The sequence below is a fragment of the Aquila chrysaetos genome, chromosome 16 (genome assembly GCF_900496995.4).
Source record: "Aquila chrysaetos chrysaetos chromosome 16, bAquChr1.4, whole genome shotgun sequence".
Lineage (NCBI taxonomy): Eukaryota > Metazoa > Chordata > Aves > Accipitriformes > Accipitridae > Aquila > Aquila chrysaetos.
In genome coordinates, this window is record NC_044019.1 from 4,853,238 (window position 1) to 4,875,552 (window position 22,315).

Here is a 22,315-nt window from a genome sequence, read left to right on the forward strand (position 1 = left end):
GGGTTGAGTTTAACATCCAGGAAGAAAACGCTCTGTTCCACCAAAACCTGACATTTCCAAGGGATCTTCAAGCAATAATGAAACAATCGAGACATACTTTCAAGTCGTTATTAAAGTAACAAAATAAAAAGAGGGCTGACAATACTATAATGGTCTGAATCTGGATGGGTATGTAGGTCCTTTAAGACTCTCTACTGTTCTGTTTATTAGACAGGCAAATACAGTTAGATTTTTATTGCTCTGGAGAATCTCAAAGGCTCTCAGTCTCCAGCAGGCCTGCCTCCAGGGTAACTGGCACATATTTACAAGCTCAAAGTAGTCTGCAACTAGAGAGCAGACCCAGTCCTTGATCCTAAAGCCTGAGCTATAACCACAGACGAAAGCACTGACCCTTTTGTTCCTTCAGGTGGCAGTGTCTGAAAAATTGATGCATTCACGTTTATTCCAAATCAAAACCAAAGGGGAACTTCTCAAACAGGGATATTCTCTCTGTAACAGCTTGGATTGCCCAGTGCACTGCTATGACAAACATCATCCATCGCTTGGACTGTGAGAGTGCCTAGGGGCTTGGATCAGGAGCTCACTGCACCACTTACAAGCATAACAAAAAGATGTCCCCTGTCCTTAAGAGTTTAAAAATCTACGCATGCAACAAGAGATGACCACAGGTAGACAGAGATGGGAGAACTGGAAGAAACCCAAGAACTTACGAGTACTGTCTTTTTGTTCTGCTCTCGGGCATAACCCAAGACAGGGAGCCCTAACCACGCTGAGGACAATACTGATCAGAACAGACTTGGCACTGACAGCAGACATAGGCCCATGGAGTTCCCACTGACGGGAAACATTTCCAGCCACGGCTGTTGAGTACAAGGCTGCTCCCAATAAGCAGTCTGGTTTTGAAGTGCATCATCATATGGTCAACAGTTCATTTTGGAATCTGTTACTCCTAAAGATCCTCTCCGACATTCAGGAAAGCATAACCAGTTGGAAGCCTAACTTTAACAGCAATTTTGGAAAATCTGGTTGTCTGCAATGAGTCACATCAGAAAGAGAAGCGCCCCTTCCACAAGGCAACACGAGGGCATCCCCCAAAGCCCAGCTGCACAAATACTTTCAGCTATCTAAACTGACATATCAGCTACTTGTTCATACTCCCATGCACTTCTCCTTACACTGCCAAGCACGGGGAACCAGCCAGGTTAAAAATCAACCTCCTCCACCCCTTTTGGTGGCAATGCCAGCCTGAAGTGTTTGTAGAAAGCAAATGCTGGAAGTTAACTTCAACTGACCTCCTCCTTCCACTCTCCTAGACAATACAGACTCCACATACGTGCCATTAACAAGCCCAAACAGCTTTCCTCAAACTCATGAGAGAGGGATTTTATTTCTGGAGACCTAAGGGCCAGGTAGCTCTTGCTATAGCCAGGTTTCATGAAGCACTCCCCGTGTTCAACATCAGCACAAGACCAGCTCTCCTATTTGACCAAAGAGGGTGAACGTTTATCTATGGAATAATTTGACAGCTCCCAGCAACAGTTCAAAAAAGAAAAGTTGTAATTTGGTTTCTACTTTAATGAGAACTGAAAATAATTTCTGAATTTCACAAGGAACTGCAACAAGCACTAGGGAAAAAATGAAGTCTTTGGTTTGCAATACTGAGTAGTATGTTTCAAGCCTGAAATAATAAACAGCATTGTATATACTGGTCTTGACCCTGGAAGGAGAAAGCAGCAATGGTCCATATTCCCTTGCCTGTGTAAGTGCACCTGTACAGAGTTATCACCCAGCATCTCACATACCATTCTGTGTTTCATGTACACTTTCAGATGGGGTAAGGCAAAGATTAATTTTTTGGTTTAGTTACTTTGACTGCAAAAGTGCAGCTTACAATCAGAATTATCTTTGTCATGCACTGGCAGGAAGACAGACGGCATGATTTAATAGGTCTTTCCATCTTTAGCTTGTGGATTCTATAAAATCACACAGAAACGCACAGTCGACTTATACAAAGTGCTACCAGCTGTGATAGTAACGAAGGGTAAACTCACTGGAATATGAAAGTTTGACAAGATTTATGTTTGCATCTTTGTAAAGAGACTGTGGTGCACTAGGCATGGCTGATTATTCACTTGACAGGGCTGTCACAGCCTACTGAACCTGCTTTACGTTCCTGTAATATTCAACGTACGAGGAAGGAGCGGATTTATTTTTCAGAAGTAAGAAGGAAAGAGGAGGGGGGGCAGGAGTTTGGTCATTTGGGTGCAAGCATTCTGTAGCAGTTAGTCTAAATATTGCTTCATTTAGAATACTGCTGACCCTAGGGAAGCAGGTAAGAGACGGTGCTCAGCATTTCCTCCCCACCTGCCTCGCTCCCCTCTTACACAGACAAGCACGCAAGTGTCAGCAAGAGCCACCTCTCCCGAGTTTTCCCTCCAGCGCTCTGCTTGAGGTATCTGCGATTGGTCCAGCAGCACGCACCTCCCTCCCCACATCGCCGAGTGAGGCTCCCAGGGTACCTTCCCGATAAAGAAACTGGGCTGCAATTTGGCTTCCAGCACTTCACCCTCTCTGACAAGGTAGCAGCAGAGAAGCTTTCAATATCTGCGCTGCGCAAAGAAGGTCTAAACCTCAAGGATCTCACCACGGCTCTGTCACACTAACCCACTGCATGCCTTTGGACTGGGATTAGCTTTCTCCGCAGCTGAGATTTGCACAGCTTTACTGATTCTTCCTCATCATTTCACATGCACGAGATGGATTTTACTCACACTCCACAACCACCTTGGCTACAAGACCTAACAAATGAACAACAAGGGCCAGTTGAATGCGAGCAGAGAGACTGGTCTTGCCTGTGCAGTGACATTTCTACAACCCAACAGAATGTGATACTGACTGGCAGCAAACACAGGCCCAGATTTTAGCAACAACCATGGTTTTCACTGCTGGAAAGAGACTGCACTCCAACTTTCCCTGCCACATTCATGCTATGGCAGAAGACAAGGGGCTTGCTTCGCAGAGCAAGCAGAGGTGCTTGCAGACACCATGCAGAAGCTAAACAATTTATTAATTTGATTATCAAAGTCTTGCTTCAAGGGCAGAGGTGGCTTATCAGAATCCAGAGCATTTCAACAGAGTAAGGAGTCATCCCGGAGAGACCACAGTTAACTCTTCATTTCTCCTACAGCATGTAGGCCCACGTTTTCCCTCCAGCCTTTACAAGGCTATTGGTCAGCCCACTGGAGAGCTGAGCTAGGCATCGCTACAGCTCGTGCTGCCATTTGAGCAAGCAGCCCCAAATCCCCAATACTCCAGAGGCAACGCTTGGCTCAGACTGGGGACTTTGGGTCTTGCAACACAACAAACAGCGGGGGCAAACAGGCAGCTTCTGCGTGTGCGCTTTAATTATCTTTCATTAAAAATAAGACTACTGACACACTGTAGATTCAACGCAGTCAAGCTCCATTTAGTAGCGCGTGCAATTACAGGCACATTCTCTGACACAAGATCCTGGCTGCTCGGAGAGCCTCCCATTTTACAAGCCTGAGTTGTGCTCCATCCTTCCATCTGCAGTTTCGCTGCAGCCTCTCACACATGCACGCACACAGACATACATCCCCCCCTCCCCATTTTCTCTTAGATAGGAAGGCAGTGGGACCAGGGATATGAAATTAGCATCAGATTTCTTTAGGAAAACATTTTAGCATTACCCAGGGAAGGCAGATGGGGGAGAAATAGGAACACGAGAGTAGAAAGGGAGCTAAATAAAGAGCACTAGCGACTCCTGAGGGCAACGCGCAGGCTCGCCATGGTACTCACTCAGGCTGCCCAGCTGTCGAATGACATTTGCCAGGGTGATGTTGGTCATGCATTCCAGCTCGCTTCGAACGCTAGGCAACGTCTGACGGCACAGGTGCCTTGGCTCAATGTTCCTCGTTACTAACGGCATGGTGGACCTGCTTCAGGCACTGTTCTGAAAGATGAAAAACAACCCAAAAAAGAAACAGGAAAGGATTACTCAACCGCAAATTCCAGGCACACCAGAGCCATGGTGTTCGTTTTTCCTGCTCTCAAATGGCTTTATTTATAAGCCTTCTTTCCCCCTCCCCACCCTTATAAAACTGGTTCATCAGAAATAAAGATCCTGCTGTTCTGTGACTTGCAGTGACAGCAAAGCCCCACCAGCTCAGGTACAGAGGCAGAGATGGAAAACTACATCTTCGCCCACACGCAAGGTGCTGCTGGCATTACCGCAGCCGTTGTTCCCTTCCTACCCATCCGCCGTCTCTGAGCAGTCTCCTTCCTCCCGCACAGTGTCTTTGGCGAGTCTTACAAGCTCTTCTTCAGAAATATTTTAAACTTGCAATCAATAGGTCTGCTTAAACCAAGAGGATGAAGACGGGAGATGTTAAAAAAAGACCCCAGCTTCTTCCAGCACACCAAAGCATGCGTGGTGCCTCCCTCCTGGAGCAGCACAGACAGGGCTCTCCTGAAACAACAGGAAGCGCTTGCAGCTGACCAGGAAACTTTCTGGTGACTGTTCCTTATCCTGCAGGCTGCACCCCTCTTCCCTTGGGAAATCCCCCGGGCCCGAGGTTTACACTGGACCATTGTTTCGTGCTACAGCAGTTTAACATTGAGGGAGCTCTAATCAGGATGCAGGACTAGAGCGTGCTCAGAAAGAAGTCAAGATTGATTGTACAACAGTCAGGACAAACTTCCAGTTCTTTAAAAAACAAACAAAAAAAAAAAATTAAAAAAAAAAAAAAAAAAAAAGAAGAAAACATAAGTGTCCGGAAGTTATGCTTTGGACAGAAAATGCTTTTATGTGCAGGTCAGTGCCTTGAACTAACAAAAATCTCCTTTGCTAACAGGCTGAAATGTTGAAGCAACAAACGGCTCCCTCTCAGATCATCCGCCTCCAAGAGAGAGGAGGAAACTTGGGTAAACAGCTCAGAACAAGGAGCATGATACATGCCTGAAATCTTTAAGACTAAGTGAAAGCAAATACATCCCAACTTCTTGATTAATTTAGAAGGGGAAAGAATCACTTTTCTAGGTCAGCTGAGGAACAACCCAAGAGAAGCAGCCAGCTCCCATGTGATAGGCATGCTGATCTGCTTGGGCTGGGTGTAAAAATAAAACAGGAAGCTAACAGCTTGGGGAACATGGCTTCCTGTCACCAACAGCAAAAACCCAAGAACCATAAAAAATCAGCTGTTTGCTCTTGACTTTGAGCCACCCTTTGATAGTCTCTGTGGCAGCTGGCAGCTTATCTTTGAGGTCCAGGAGTCCTTCCTGGATGCTTTTCTATCAGGGTGTTAAGAGGAAGAAGTGGGCATTATCCCTCCTAATTACCTCACAAGCCAGATTTTGAATTGCTAAATTTGACCCATTAAGGCAGAGGAGTTCAAGAGCCACAGCATACCGGGGCCCACGGATATCTCCCAGACAAGCAGATATTGGTTGCCATTTTGCAACGCCTCTACGCAAAGGACTTCGTGTGCTTGTCCCTGCGCAAGGAAAGGGTCCCCAAAACTGTACATCTTATCGAAGAGGGGAGCGAGACCTGCATCCAAATAAATAAAAGGAGAGACTCTCCAAGGACTGAAGCCCGTGTTGTTCTTCACCATGTCCAAGCACTGCAGCAGCCATCAGTAACTGCTGGGATATTTAAAGAACAGGGTGAACTAAGGAAGGACTCTGACCTTCGCTTCCAAATACCCTGTGTTTTATTGATTACAGCCCAAGCCCTACAATCTTTTGTCAGCTTTAGCGCTTTACGCCAGACAAACTTTCCCAGCTCCCCCCAGACTGCAGTCTGCACCAACAAGCAGCTCTCATAAACAAGGCAGCATTTGCAGGCTGCCTGCATCGAGCTTCTCCCCCGTGCTTCCCCAGGGCTTGGCCAGGGAGCACATGCGGTGGGATCTGCAGAGCCAGAGTGGACAGCCCATCCACCAAGCCTGGCTGGAAACTGTCCAAGGTGCAGGACAGACAGAAGGAAAACAGCAAGAGGAAAAATAAGCCTGTAAGGGGGAAGAGATGTGAGCATGCATGTATAAAGAGAGACAAACACCGCCCCCCCACCCCCCGAAGATGATAGGTAGCCAGGTCAGACAGACACAGGTAGCACTAGTCTCTGCAAGTATGGGGAGAACAGGGCAGAAAATGGAGTAGTGCCCCAGATACCCACAAATAAACAAAGGCTCAGAATATGTTGTCTATATACAGCCCCCCCGAAAGTGTATGCCTTCAAAGCATGTTTTCAAACTAAAAGCAAGGAGTAGTGGTGAAAGTTGTTTTTTGGTTTTTTTTTTTTTTTAAACAACAATGGTACAGCACGTGTACATTATGAATTCGCACCGGTGCAAGACACCAGAGATAAGGGCTAAGAAAAACACTCCCTTTATAGCCTGGCTCATCCTGCCAGCCACCCCCACCCTCCCAGCACAGCCTGCCACACTCCACTGCAGAATCAAGAGTTTCGCCCTCGTGATCACTACAGACAGCCCTCCTCGCAAAGAGTGTGGCAGTGCTGCTTCTTCCCAAGGCGACGGGGACAGCTCTGCTGCCCTGCTGCTGCTCCTAAAACCCATCAGGATCCAGCAAGCAGCAGTCAGACTAAAAGAAGAGATTAACCCCGTGCAGCACCAGAGACGAGCAAGGCAGGGAGGACAGGATGGGCTGTGGACAACCACCCTTCTGCTCTCCCAGCAGCCTCTGGGATAAGAGGCACTTTAAAGAAAAATTTCTTCCCCTCTGAGCGGAAGGACTAGGAGCTTCAAGGTTTCAGATGTTTTTGTAGGGTGGAGGCAGGCAGATAGGAAATCTGGGACCTACAACCAGAGCTTGGTGCCAACATTACCAAAAAGAGCAGTTGATGTCCCTACAAGAAGGCACTTTGCTGTTAGACCTCGTTTTTCCCCATGAGTCTTTGGAGGGTAGGTATAGAGATAACAGCTAATGGGCTCCTGTAAAACCTTCATGCCTCGTGAGTAGGTGGGACAAAGATTAATAGACTGGATTGGAAAATAAGTGGTGTATTTCAAAAGCAGCAATCAGGTGGGGCAGAAAATCAAGTGTGGAGAAGGGACAAGTTACGAGAGCAGAGGGAGAAGGAGGAAGCAGAACACTGGAGACAGCACAAGGCATACAGCTGGAGGCAGGGAAGAGACACAGTAAATGAAACAAGGAAGGGACAGACCTAAAAAAGCTTTCCAGGAGGCTCTTGCTTTTATTCTTTAAGAGAGTCATTAAGAAGCCGATTGACAGCATGCTACCAGCAAGGGCCATCCAGAACTGCTTTACTTTCAGTGGTCAGGGCATGACAGCACAGCAGTTTTCCACCCCAGCTAGCCAGACTGGTCATCAGGCATTAGTCACTGTCACGTAACTACCGCAGACCATATATTATAACTAAATCCTACCATTCAGAAGCAAGTTAAATGAATTGTGAGGCCAAAAATCCTTATCTTTCAGGCAAAGATAAGCATTTTCACTTGCTTATTAATGCTGAAGATTATATTTGTTTCAGTAGTAGAGTTTGGGGTGCATACGCTGTTTTTAAGAAGGTGCAAGAATGGCATGCCTTGCCCCAATCCCGCTGTAACAGGAAAAGAGAGGGAGCATGTTGAAAGTAAAAGGAAACTGCCTCTAAGAAACAGAAAACTGTCTGCAACAGATATCTAATGAATATGGAAAAAAAAAAAAAAAAGGGCAAGCATCAAATTGAAACAGTGCTAGCTAAGTGATGAGAGAAGTTAAGTGATCTTTGCTGGTTGCAGAGCACTGCTGGTTCCGAGAGCTGTAAGGAACTGGGCAGAAATGGGCAGACGATGAGGCCGCTCATGTGCCAAATCCACAAACACTGCTGCACCAATGGAGGTTCAAAATACTCATCCTCCCAACTGCTGTGCTTCACACCTTCTTAAAAACAAGTAAGGGCTTTTGTTACAGTAACAAATGATTTTTGTCTCCCACTTGAATCAGAACCTTCCCACCTGCTCACGGCAAGCATTTCCTCTGAAGTCTCCAAGCCACCGCTTGAATCAAAGAAGGCTCCAAGCCTTGTTATGACGGCAGTGACTAAAAGCCAAACCACCCGAAAAGCCCAGCTTTGCCCCGTAGCTCTTTTCCCCTTGCCTCCCTGCAGCCGTATGCTGCCCCACCTCCAGCTGGGCATTGCCAGAATTCCTCATCATTTCCCCTCTCCCAAAATGCTTACGCACGCGTTGCCGAGCCCTGGCCCGCTCCACAGCCCCATGCCGGCCCAGAAAAAGTTTGCTGAGCACGACAAAAGCCCTGGAAGCTGAGCTCACCGCTCCTACATTCCTACCGATCTTCCAGCCACAACTGGCACCTCTTTTCCAGCTTCTGCTCGGCATCACCCTTCCTATCGTGTGCTTGCTCACTGCACAGACAGTGGTCTCGGACGCCTTGTATTTCTCCAAGAAAGCAGGATCCGCGTGTAGCGCTTCTTCATATGGCTGCCGATCTCACACCCTGCTCCCTCCACAACAAGCTCTCACCTTGAATCCCTTACTCACCAGTTTGTAAGCAGATTTTGACTTTGGCAATTATTTCTGTCAATACTTTGGGGGCACTAGGAAACAAGCATGGCACAACACAGGCCTGTAAAGCCGGGAGGGAGGCGGAAAATGCGACTTGCAATTTTTGCCTTTCTGAATCCAGCACTTTGAGCAAAGCACGAGGTAAATTCAAGATAAGCATGCTGCTCTAAGATTTCTTATCAGCAAGTCATTGACCGCTCTCCCCATGAGCTCTGCTGCAGCAGATCACTCAGGAATCCCAGTTCTGGATTAGAATCAAGCACAATTGGTTTGTTTCAAACAAGAACTGCCAGTCTATAAACCCCTCACACAAAGCTGCGTCTTATTGACTATTTTTAATAAATAGGGCTGGCACAGTAAAATTGGACAATTGTTACAAACAATAAAGGAGACAGACTTTGATTACAAGTATTGAGAAGCAATACAGGGACATTTTAGGATTGAGTATTTGCTTTCCAACGCGAGTTCTGTCAACTGAAAACAGCAACTCAGAGCAAATACTCCTTAACAAGCAGTTTGGAGCAGAGCAGAAAACAGCACTGCACAGCAAGAGAGGAACCAGCCTTTTTTTTTTTTTTTTTTTTTTTTTACAGCAGGCAGATAGTACAGTCAACACCACAGTGCAGAGGAGAAGGTAGGCAGGACTACAAGGTGAGACGTGTGTATGCAATGCACACAAAGAGCTGTAAATAACAGCCCGAGTTGGAGGGAGAGATCTGGCAAGGTTCTTCTCACTGGTATTTGACCAGCTAGCATAGCATTACTGGGAGTCACCTGGGTAATTCCCCACTCAATGTGACACACAACCTCTTAGATCAGGGACCATCTGCAAATAAATCTGGACCCCAGCAGTGATATCATCTGTCATAATGTCTGGTGTAGCACAAAGCACCTAAGGAGGACAGAGCGCATTTTTTGGGGAAGGGGAAGGAAATTAGGCTTGATCTTCAAGTACATCAGGGTGACCAATCACCCTGCCCTCAGCAGGGCTTACAGAATCTTCTGCCTGGACACAAACAAGCAGCATAGTCAAGGAGACCAAGCCTTCAGCTAAGCGCCTTGGAGAGCAGCCTTTAGGAGTACCCATCGGGGGATTAGACACACCAGCAGGTTTGGGAATGAGGGAGAAAGGAGATAATCAGATCTGAAATTCCCATCAGTATGAAATGAGACTTAACTCAGTAGCTTGCCAACGCAGACTGACTGTTCTTTCTAATGTCTGTGACAACTCTGCTTCAAATTTCAAGCTTCTCTCAGCAGTAACTACTCCCCCATGTAGCTGTAATGGCCAGAAAGAGACTGGCTTTTATGTAACCCCAAAAGACTAGCAGAAAGGGAAGCAGCAGCCACACACACACGGAGAACTGGAGAAAAAAAAAAAAAAAAAAAAAGAAAAAAAAATCAGCAGAAGGCTCTGCTGAGTGCTCAGGGCTATATCCAAGCTCACAATGCAGCCACAGAGAAGTGGGATGCAGCAATCAGAAATGCTACAGTTCCACGCTCGGAGAGAGACCTAGCAATCAGTGCTGCATCCGAGCAATAGGGAGTGAAATTATAGAGCAAACTGCTATGTGATGCCACAAACTACTCCATCCCGCCAGCTGTAACAAGTATTCATTCCCAAAAACGCGTCACAGGCTCATCTGTCATTAAGAGCCCAGCCTGCCAGCAGCTGAGCAGGAGTCAGCAGTGAAGGGCAGCTGCAGGGCTGCTTCCTTTCACAGTGGTCTATTCTCCCCAAAAGCCACGGGGGAGATGCACGGGTAAACCCCCCCAGGTGCCGGGGAAAACGTTGCCCACCATCTCTTACCAGCCGCTAAGATGGAAAGCGCAGTCTGCATTTTCACCCACCATCGCACAAAAGCTTTCCTGAAGCAGGATCTACTGAAAACACAGGGCCTTCAGGAGAACACAGTTAGCCGATCACAAAAAAACCATACATAACCCCTCTGTACATTAATAATTCACTTCAATCACCAACTCAAGAACTTCACAGATACGATCTGGCAGCATTACGAAAGAGGTGTTTCAGCAATAGCGTGGGGCAAGAGCAGCACTGCACATTTCCACAGCGATGCTCTGACACTAGGAAACGTCAGCCCTGATCTCGCAGAATAACGAAGCATTGTACAGCGCACTGTGGAGTCCTTGAGACAACAAACATCTAGCCTGCTCAGTTCCCGGAGTAAAAATACTCTTTTTTTTTTTTTCCCGCCCCTTTTTTCCCCCCCCTCTCCAGTCTGCTGGCTCTGAAAAATGCAAAAGAGGCTCAGAAAGCCATTTTCTGCGTTTTTTGTCTGGCTCATGCATTATCATCATCATTTACTGCCCTCAAGGGGATTGCACAGGTGTGACTGAAAATTTGGCTCTTCCTTTTAAACTTTTGTTATCAGCTTTACTGAAGATGATCTTGCTGGAATAAATGCCAGCCTGCTCTCCTGGAGAGGGACTCGCTCAAAGCTGCTGGCAGAAATCAAGCTGGGGGTGGAAGGATGGGGGTGTCACCAACGGGGAACATACAGATCCTCCTAGCTTCTGTTGGAGTGCAAATACAGCCAGCAGTTGGACCTAGACTTTTTCTTTTTTTTTTTCCCTAAAAAATACACCATTGCCCTAATTAATGTTTCCATTCATTTAGCTGAAAAACAAGTTAAACAAAGAAGGTCACCCGGTGTTCCTATCAATGCCTGACTAGGAGGATACAGGCAGAACAAATGCATTTAAATAAAACTCTAGAAGAGATGTGACAAGAGAAAGGCAGTTTAGCTCAATTAAAGAGAGCTGTCACAGGGATTTGATTCTCAGAATACGGAACTATTGATTAAACAGGAATTAAAGCTCCAAAACAGAAAGGTTTCAAGGTCTTTGCCGTGAGGATATACATCAGGAGAGAGGCAGGGCTCCTTCAGCACCAGAAGAGCTCTGGCTTTGTTGCTTCCTAGGAAACAGGAGCAGCAAAGGGAGCAGAATGCTTTCTGTTAAACCTATGAATAATTTTGGCAAGGATACAAGGTCAATGACAATACAGAGTAGGATCACAAACTTCAATCAACAGGTAGCTTTGGCATACTCAGGTAAAGACAACCCACCATAGGTTCTCAAATATTTTAGGAGTATATGGGGAGAGAGGCCTGGTCAGTGGGCAGGTTTCAGTCCATCAGCAGGAGGTCTCCAACGATACCTGGTCTGAGCCCGAATCACTGTCCAAAGTGAATGAGACTGTTCAAGGAATCAGTCTCAACCTGTCCCAGGATATGAGTCCCCTGAGCAGTAACAAGCCCCAGGGTTAGCAATCACGGCAACCCAAGAGGGAGATGTCTATTACAACGGGATTGCCACTCTGCCCCAAAAGCCAGTCCTTAAAGGTCAAGGTTGAGGAGCTTTCATTGGCAAAGCCATCTGTTTGTTTCTGTCCCAATCCAGGCAAAATATGCTCTGGATAAAATCACAAGATTTAATTTTCCAAGCCTCGAAGTCTGTAACAGCACTGAATTCACTTCAAAAGATCTTGACTAGAAGAGATGCAATTTAGGTGGCAACACAAGCAGCGTCGTTCCCAACAGCTTCATCTGGAGGTACTGCAGGTACCCGAGCCTCACGCCATCACTGCGGGGATGCCTGCGCAGAACCACAGGCCAACTTCTGCAAATGGTGCGTGGCTGCTAAAGCAAACACCGCTGAATCGCTCATTCCCAGGCTGAATTACTGCTAATGAGGATAGCATGTTTTCTTCCTCTCCTTCACACCAGCCTCCTCCAGTAAGAGGAAAGGCTTGTGCCTGTTCACACTAACAAAGCGCTCGGTGCAAAGCGCAACTCTCACAATACATCAGCACATTTTCATTCTAGGGTAGCGCTCGGTAATTAATACGGAAAGAGAGGGTGTGGTTTTTTTCCTAAATGACTTATTCCTGAAGTCTGAACATATTTTAACCTTCCTTTTCAGCAGATAAACTCTGTCTCATTTGCAGCTAAGCTCAGCCTCCCCTCCTTTAACACACACTAAACTATTTTGATTAATGAAAGAGTAGGAACAAACCAGTTCCAAGTGTTTTCTATACAGCTCAACTGCTCTTTCAGTTTCAACTCACGCCTAGATAATTATATCACAGCTCTGAGTGCCCCCACCCTTCTGCTGCACTTGGGGAATACTGGAAAGATAAGTCTTTTCTTAATTATTAAATGTAAATAGCTCATTAAATATAATCCAATTACTTTAATTGTAAGAAAAAGGAAGTAATTACAATATGTACATGTATTCTTGCCTGAACAGTTTTAATATCTTAAATGAATCTTTGCAGCATTAATATTTTAAGTTAACCTTTGACATGAGGAAAAAACCAAAGACATTGACTCCCTGATATTTTCCAGAAGTGTTATATCTGCTGGGATTTCTGTCACAAAAAACCAAGAGAACAGCCTTGAGCATCTAGATTAAAATGGTTTATGAACAGCGTCTTAATAAAGTCAAAATAACACATGGGTTTTCTATTGCGGAAGGAAAAAAAAAAAAAAAGATACGCATATGATGCCACATTAAGACCCTGGATATGCTTTTTAGATCTCAGGAGTCAAGTGAGATGGGTAGTACTATGAACTTGGGAGAACAGGCAGGCGCCCACCCCACCAATACCAAAAGCCACCACATATCTGGAGTTTTCCAGGCAGTTCTCCCTCCCCATGCCTACAGTTTGTCCTGTCCAAGGGTGGAAGAGGAACTAGGGCTGGGGGAGAAGGGGCCTGCCCCATGTCTGGGATTACCCCATTCTTCTGTAGAGGTGCCCAGCGAGGCAACCCCACAGAAACACTGAATCCGGTTTTTGTGCACGTACAAGCCATCTGTGCAACGTACGGGCATGGCGCATGATCCCAGGCTGCCATTTGGGATTTGCAGGCAGAGCTACAGGAAGCTGCGAGTAGCAGTCTTCTGGTTTTGCTCAACAGCATGACAATCCTTGGACTCACTTTCTCCATCCATGCAGCCAGCGGGACCAAACAACCTTCCAGGCAGACTTCAGCAAGGCCCCACTGTTTCAATCAGCCCCCCTGGTCTGACAGAGCAGGGTCAAATTTCAGCTTGGATGTGGTGACAGATGCCTGTGTAATCTCCTTGGGACAGTCAGAAAAATATTCTTTTTAAGCTGTAGTTGTTTCCATTTTGCATGTTCTGAGCCCAGCAGTGATCTCACCTTATGTAATCTACAGTGCAAACTCCAGGCTCTGGACCATCCAAAAGTATTTCAGTGTTTGAAACCATCACTTTATTGAACCGATCTTTTCAGGAGAAAAGAGATTAGACCGTATTAGGGATGCTAAAGATGCAAGTCTTTCTATCAAAGCTCACCACAAGGTCTATAATAAGCTGCTTTATGGAAACCTCTCATGTGAAGCCAGACCCTAGATGTAACCTCCTTGATACAATATTGAATTCTCAATAGCAACCAAAAGGCTATTTTGTATAAGTTAATTACACGCATTTTTAATTTAGCCTCCAAAAGGGAAGCGGCCAGTTATTTCATGCTGCCCTAGACACAAGGTAAAGGTTTTACACAAGCTGTGTTTACAGCTATATGCCTTCCTCCAGCAAAGGATCAGCTCAGCAGCTGTTGGTATTGAAAGAACAGGATCTGGGTGTGTGCACGGTTCTCTCTCGCCTTTTTTTTTTTTTTTTTTTTTTTTTGCAGCTGCAAGGCCAAAACCATAAGAGTGTGTGCTTTTTCTTACGGTGCACAAAAGCAGGGTGCCTGAAAGGGAACTCGCTTCCGCTCTGGCAAGCACTCAACCAACTATTTGCTGGGCTAAGGGGTGGTCGGGGAACTTTCACCCATCCATTCAGCCAGGGCTGCTATTCCCCCTCCCTCCCAATTAAATCCCATTTTTTGCACTCCATGCATGAACCGCAGCTACACCAATACATCAGATATTGTGGCTGATAGCCTTCTCTGAATGCCACTTAAAGCCCTCCAGTGCAGAGCTGACTGAAAGCAAAGCATCATTCATTCTTTGAGCAACAGAAAAAGACTTTTGCTATACAGAGACTTGAAGTAAGACTCTAAGAAGTAGGAAAAGGGCATCTGTGAAAAAGGAAGTGAGAAATTAAAACCACATTCAATCTTATTAGCAGTTTTACAACAGGTCGACAAAGTACTTCGCAAAACTCCACAGCATGTTAACAATTTATGCAGAACTCGCTCCTATGCGATCAGTGACACCAGCCCATTTGGCTATTACGGAAAAAAGCAAAGATTGTCAGCAACTATTTTAAATAGCCCAGCTGGGAGGGGAGATGGCTGGAGATATTACCTCCATGCCTTGCAGGGAGTACACTTACGAGATGAGAACAGGAGGAATATTCCCCCTCCTCCTTTTCCATCTGAAACATTTTCGCTCTCTAGGGATTTCCAGCATCTTATAAGCGAAGCCTCTTTGAAGTACCGCAAAGTGGCATTGCTCATCATTTCAGTAATGATAGTAAATAAGCTCCAGTATTTTGTTGATCCTTTTCCTTTTGCTTTACAAACAAAAGGTCAGAGTCATTAGCCCAGTTTTATGAGCAGGGAGAAATGGAGGCTCGGAAGAGGCAGATTGCTCTGTAACATCATCGGAAACGTCAGCGAACAAACAAGACAAGAAACCCTAAGCCACAGGACTTAAGAATAGCCATGCTAGGTCATCCAGCCTCCAGATAAACCAGCATTCTCTGTCCATCAGTGGCCAGATATCAGATGCATAAAGAAAAGAGCATGAGAACAAGGCAGGCACAGAGCAACAGTTCTCCCTGCTGTCCTTTTCCACGTTGCAGCACCCCACCACACCTTAAGACCACGCAGAAACAAACACTATGATTTAATTGTCCTTTATGGATTTCACTTCCATAAACTGGTCTCATCAGTTTCTGAACTCATCTAAACAGTTAGCATCCATGAAATCCCAGGGCAGCAAGTCCCACATTTATCATACACTAGGTGAAAAAAAAACTTCCTTTGTGCCCTTCACTTTACAATTAGGAGATTTTAATCTCAAATCTATGTGTGTCTTTGCTTCATAAAGGAGTTGTTTGAATAAATGCATCACCATTCATATTAAACAAGCACCTTCCGGGAAGAAGGTTATCTAGCTGCATCAGACAACAGAAGAGAAGCTCTCAATTCTTACTGAGCACTTTCAGCAGAACACAAATAATAAACTCATGGTTTAGGTTTGATTTACTGCAGCAGTAAGAACAAACTATTTTTAGTGGACAGCTCTTTGCGTGTTGTCCGGCCCATTCTCAACTGTGCACCACTTTCAACAGTAACGCAGGAGAATCAGAACCTCCAGGACAACAGGTCACTAGTGATCTCAGAGCAGCTCCTCTAAAGCGGTGACCCAGCAACAGCCTCCCATGCAGAAATTTACGCCCTCAAGAACAAATGCTAACTGCTGCTGCTTCACAGGCATCTCCCTTCTTCCTCTCTTGGCATCACAGCATCCTTTAAACCACCATTTCTCCCCAAAACAGGTCTGGGATACTGCTCTGTAAGAGGAGACGACACGGAAGGTGTCAAAGGAACACAGCAGGTCACCACTGACCGCATTTGTGGGAGACCAATTGAGATTCCTGGTCCTTTAAATTTTCTTCATCAAAAGCCCCTGGCAGATGCATACTTGAGATATGTCTGCGCCTCACCACTTCTCCAGCAGCAACATAATACCAGAAAGCTTTACTGTGATTTCAAGAATTAGGGTAGGATCTAGAGGAACTATTTCCCAGGCCCATTACTGCAGTGCAAGGCGAGCTCAGGATGGAGAATGTGATTAACGCTTTGCACTGCTGCTGTACTGCTTGCTCAACAAAATAACATGGAAGTTCACGTTTCAGTTCTTCTGGGAGGGGACCTCCCCCCTACTGATTCCCAGGCAGGAAAATAAAAATCCTGCAGACCTTCAGATGGAGAAACCAATCTTATATAAATCAGAATCAGGCCTGAATCTGATAACCTTCTGTAGAAGCTCCTGTTAGCAAGCACGCCCTTTGCAGTGAAGCCTGATCAGCAGCACCAGTAGCCTCCCCTCCTCAAAAAGAAAACACACAGTCTTTTTATTACACAGAGTTGCAAAAATACAAAGGAAGTAAATGTCACCGGGGTGGTTCTGTTCTGAGCAGTCATTTGCTTATTACCCAGAAGCCATTTCCACATGCCTTTTTTTAAATCCAGTGTTTATAAATACCTAAAATATTTAAATAAATGTTAATCTGCGGTAACTAAGGGCCCAATCTCACAAATATTTATCCTTGCACAGTGAGAATAAATACTTAAATGCACAATTTCTTACTACAGATCCTATTAGAAGCAAGAGTGTGGCTGAAAACAGTAACACACCACAAGACAGGCTGGGAAAATAGTTGCATTTTGCTTTCCTAGATTTCCGCACAGTGAAAGTGTCACTTTTGGTTTGCCTCCTGTGCATTTTGCACAGCATTACTTTAGAAACTACATAAAGGAGCAAGCCCAGCACTGAGCCGTCAAACAGTGGCCTGTTCTGGCTACTCGAACTCTCAGAAGCAGCTTTTGGCAGCGCATGCTTTTGCTGGGTGCTGGTGTCCCATTCTGTATGGGGACAGCGGGAACTTTATACACAACACATGCAAACACAATTGCTATTCAATCCTTTTCCTGGTTTGTGACTGACTCGTGCAGCACATGCAGCAATGTATTTTGCTCAGCTGAATGACCAAGGGCTAAGTATTATCATCAAACCTAGCAGAGACAAAACAGAAACCTTAAAGTTAAACATTTGAGTCCAGAAAGCCCACAGAGAGAACCTATCTGGAAGGATTAAAGCCGAGTCTTACACTTGTTGAAATCTTTCTTATTACAGTCTGTCAAAGAAAACCAACCTGATTTCGTTGAAACATTAATCCTAACAACCTTCTTTGTTCTTCTATCACCACAAAAAATAAAAAAAACCAAGAGATGGATTTGCTGCTCTGACTATATGCATATGAGGCAATCACTGAAGTTTTAACCCCTCCACCCACACTATGTGATTATCTAAGCTTTGTGAATGAAATCAACTTTTCCTAGACCAGCCCTGAAGAATGAGATATATTCAAAGCATGCTGAGAAACTGGGTTGGTAGTTATCATAAAGGTTGTATTCTTTTTAATGAATCACTGCTCACAAATACCTTCTGAGCTGTAACTTAAAAATACACCATTTCTGTTCGGTGTGTCACATTATTCACAGGGCAACCAGTTTTATACTCTGCTTAAAAGAACTTTACTATTAACTCATTACTTCAAACTCCAGCAGTGATATCTCTAAAGACATGAGGGCTGCAGTTCCAGCCTCTACCCTTCTTCAGTAAGCCACTCACTTCACAACACATTTCAAATAGGACTTGTACAAAAAGTAGCCAGAAATTTCCCTCCATATTTCCCTCTTTTTTTTCCTGCAGCCTTAGCCTGCACCCTCCTACCCACCCCCCAGCATAGTTTTGTAAAACCGGAGCTTGAAAGATTTGTTAGGAATGTAGACCAGACAGAAGCTAAAGCAAGGAACAGTGGGTGAGCCTGCAGCCTGAGATCAGGCAGTGGCATCGCACTGCTGCACAGCTGATTTTTTGCGGGGCTGGGAACAGGGGTGTGGGAACAGCAAAATGAAGCAGGGGTCTTGCTAACATCACCATGCAGCAGCTTGGAAAAACTGATCAGCAGCAGACAGCTTGGAAAGGCTTTATCTTCACAGCTGTGAAGAGGAAGGAGTCTGACAGGCATGAGCCATCAGAAGGTTTGGTTTTTTAAAATTAAAAAAATGGAATTTGAGGCATTTACTTTTTGAACTTTTTACCAGACAGATAAAAAAAATGTCACATTTCCTTCTGAAAGCAGTCAAAATATGTAGTTTCGGAAAAAGCTTGCATTCAGTTCAACCCTGGAAGTTTATCCTCTTACAACTCATAAAGTACAGCAAGGCTTCACCTTGTCTCAGCTGGGCTGAGACAAACCTGCTCCTCACCCCAAACAGAACAAGGCTTTTAACCAAGCAGAAATCGATGCTTTCAAGGCACAAGTCCTGGGTTTGACCCCCACCATCACCAACCCACCCAGGGACAATATTGACAACTGTAGCTTGACCAATGATCAGCATTAGGTGGGTCTTTAAAGCCTGCATCAAGCTCACTCACTCAAACTTCATGTTTTGAAGCACAATAGTTAAAAAAAAAAAACAAAAAAACGCAAACAACAAAAATGCACAGAACTGGAGTGCCTGGCCAGCTCCACCCCACTTCCTGGATAAAACTTGTCCTTGGCTGTGAACGCAAGTGGATTTTCAAAGTCACTCTATCAACATTCTGTCTGTGCTTTCAGTGGGTAGATGTTAGTTTTGGTTTGTTTTTAACTAAGTTTTGGATTAAACTCTGTATCGGTTTCTATGACAAAAACCCACTCAAGGTCAATAAGAGGCAAATCAGAATGAAAAGTGTCGCAACACAGCATTTTAAATTCCTGCAGCATTTAGTAGCAACTGATTCTGCAGATGTTTAAAACGGGTGGAAAACATAACTATTCCCCTTCCTCATGTGACCAAGCATACTGACTTTAGTACTTCCCATAAAGTAACATTTTGCATCAGCTTTGTCACAGGGAGGCACACACACGCACACCCTGCTGGCTTCTCACATCTTTTACTTTCAACTTTTCCACCTCACAAGTCTTTGTGGGGCTGGACATGCAAGTGTGAAGGTTACAGAGGGCTCCATCCATGATGACCTTGTCTGCAGCCGGTGTACTTCATGAAAGTTTTCTATCGTTATTAATATAATTTCATGCCCACCAACATCTGCAGTGCTGAAAGACTTAGACTTTCAGTGTTTTCTAGTGTCTTACCGAAGAGGCCTACTCCTGGCATTAACACACCATGCAGTCCCACCAGTGGTCTAATCTATGTAGAGGTACCTAATTCCGCTGTTGCTACTAACGAAAGTAAGAGAGTAACGTGAAATGTGAAACTTTTGGCAGGAAAAAAAATCCTACCATGGGAAGGTCCTTGAGGTCACATAACAGCTAACAGGGAGGAGCTGCAATCTCTTACCTTTCTCCAAAGGACATAGGCTCTTTGTATCCCAAAGCAGTAACCGCAACACAAACCTAAATGCTGGTGAGGTACAACCCCAAGGACATTCCTTAACAACTTATTTCTTCTCTGGAAGAAATATCATCTGAGGTCACCAGCAGGTCAGAACATTTGACCAAACTACCCAACCATATCCTGTTACACCCTCCAAAGCTTCTTTTCAGAGAGCACCTAGGGATTTAAGATTGGGGAAAAATTTTCCAAAGCACGCTACAGCACCCACATAGTCTTACCCCAAGTAGTTTTAGATTTTATGGGCTCATATGGCTAGTTAATGGTCAAGGGGCTTACACACATTCTTAAAGTATAGCCAGACACACTGAAGGGCGCACCCACTTGTGGGGCAGGAAGACAGCCAGGAGGGAGAAGTCGCTTTCACAGCAACGCTCCACGAACGCAATCACCAGAACTTGCACCAACACGGGCAGCCAGCTCACACCCAGACAGACAGACTTTGTACACAGACACGCACACGTTTGCACAAGCACTGATGTCAAACCCGGCAAAGGCTGCAGCCAGCCTGGAAAGGGAGGGACCCCCTCCCCCAGCACAGCAGCACTGCCTCTCCCTTAGAGGGGACCCTGCAGCACCCCCACCCTTCTCCCCAGCTTCCCCAAACCATTCCCACTAAGTCAGACCTCTGTAATGGCCCCAGGACAGCCGACACCGGCGAAGCCTCGGGAGAGCCCGCCAGACCGGCATTTCCTTAACCCAACGCAGGGCTCTGTCCACCCGCCCCGGGCAGGCCAGCCCTCCCCCTACACCCCAGCCCCTCCGGCCAGCCCGGCCCAGGGCACACACCCTGCACTGAGCCATGGCCCCTGGGAGGGGCTGGGCAAGTGTCAGCCCAGGGATGAAGCCAATTCCTTTTCCCCGTCCCCAGGCCGGGGCCAAGCCCGCCCCAAACCTCCCAGCCCGGGGGCACCAGGGCCCACACCAGCCCGGGACTCACTATGTGGCAGGAAACAGTGCCCCGCTCAGCCCCATAGCTCACTATTTGGCAAGGGCCTAGCGGCCCACCCCAGCGCCTCCGCCTCTCTCCCCCGGGAAGAGGCGGCCTAGGAAGCCCGGGGAGTCTCTGCTCGCCTCTCTCGTACTCACCCCCCTCCGCAGCTGTCCCCTCCGGCCCCCTCGGCTCGTTACCACCAGGGCGGGCCAGCCCGGCCGTCCGCCATTCCACAGCTCCCCCTCCCTGCCCTGACTGAGCCTCGCCCCGCCTCCCCCCGGCCGCCGGTCCGCTGCGCCATTGGCTAACCGGTCAAAGATCCTGCCGCGCTATTGGCTACGTCTGGCTGTCTATCAAAGCCGCTCTACGCCACTTGCGTACGAAACTGGAGCAACAGAAGAACCCCACCCAAGCCGGCCGCGCAAAGAGCGTAAACAGGGAGGAACGTACCATTAGGGGAGGTAGACGGGGAGCGCCCCGGGCAGGTTTGGGACAGATTCCAGGGGCAAGGGGGAGAACCGCGACACCATGGCCACCCACGACATTTTTAAAACACGTTTCTGAGTCTTGGAGGGCCAGAGCTCGATATCCTTCCAGGTGTCTTTGGAGGAAGGGGTTCTCTGTCCCTTCGTCCCCCCCCGAAGAGGTCCCCTTTAGTGTTGCCTTTTTCGCCTCTATGGTCTCACGCCCTGCGAGGAAAGTTCCACCTGGGGGAGCGGGGGTGTCACGCCAGGGCGGGGCGGGGGGGGGCAGAGCTGGGGGTGGGGGGCAAGGCTGGGGGGGGGCCAAGGCTGTGGGGTCAGGGCTGGGAGCTGTGGGGCAGGGTGTGGGGCAGGGCTTGGGTGCCAGGAGTGTGGGGTGGGGGTTAGGGGACAGGGCTGGGGGGGGGGGGGGGGGCAGGGGGAGGAAGGGGTGGAGGGATGGGGGGGGGCTTTGGGGAGAGGTGGGGGGGTGGCAGTGGGGCAGGGGGGTGTAGGTGACAGGGACAGTGTTGGGCTGGCGAGTGGGACCGGAGCCTGGCAGCTCCTCCTGTCACAAACCCAGAGACCCCCCATCAGCCTCCAGCCCCTAAACGAGGGCGGGGGGGTCCCCAGCCCCCCCCAACCACCTCCAGTCCCCAAATCAGGGCAGGGGGTCCCCAGCACGGGGGTGTGCGGAGCTGGGGGGGCACGGGGACAGCCAGCCGTCCGCCTCGCTGGCCGTGCAGGGGTGATGGCCGCTGGTTTGGGCTCCCGCCTGGGTTTCTCCCCACGGCCTGACGAGGTGGGGAGCGGAGTCACAACTTAAACGAGCCTGGTTTAACGAACGGGGCCGGCAGCGTGCGTATGGGGGGGGGTGACACGGGACGGGTCCTGCTGAGCGGACACTGCCGTCCGTCCCCGGCGCCCACGAGGATATCGGGCCGGGATTGCGGCAGGTGGGGGTCACGCCAGGTCGGGCAGCTTGGCTGAGCACGCTGGGGGCTCGGAAAAGCTCCGCTCCCTGCCCGGCCTCGAGCTCCGGTGACCTCGGCAGCGTCCTCCAGCTCGGCCCAGTCCTCGGCAGAGCCAGGGCGATGCTAATGGCCCCCTCAGAAACTGCGGGAGCAAAGGCTTGATCAAAAATTACCAGCACGTGGCATGCTGCATTTCTGCCTGCGCACCTGGATATTAAATCTTTCCATCCCTGCCTGATTAT

The 22,315-nt window shown here is 47.4% G+C and overlaps 1 protein-coding gene across 4 annotated transcripts in view; it reads right to left on the reverse strand.

The window, feature by feature from the left end:
- WASF2 (WASP family member 2) overlaps positions 1 to 20,907 on the reverse strand; it is a 47,006-nt gene extending 26,099 nt beyond the window's left edge. For all 4 annotated transcript variants that reach the window (XM_041129084.1, XM_041129086.1, XM_041129085.1 and 1 more), the window contains exons 1-2: positions 20,794 to 20,907; positions 3,820 to 3,973 (exon numbers count right to left, since the gene is read on the reverse strand). In XM_041129084.1, coding sequence (XP_040985018.1) covers positions 3,820 to 3,949 — 130 coding nt within the window. In that variant the 5' untranslated portion in view covers positions 3,950 to 3,973; positions 20,794 to 20,907. The remainder of the gene's footprint in view (positions 1 to 3,819; positions 3,974 to 20,793) is intronic.
- Positions 20,908 to 22,315: the final 1,408 nt, after the last annotated feature.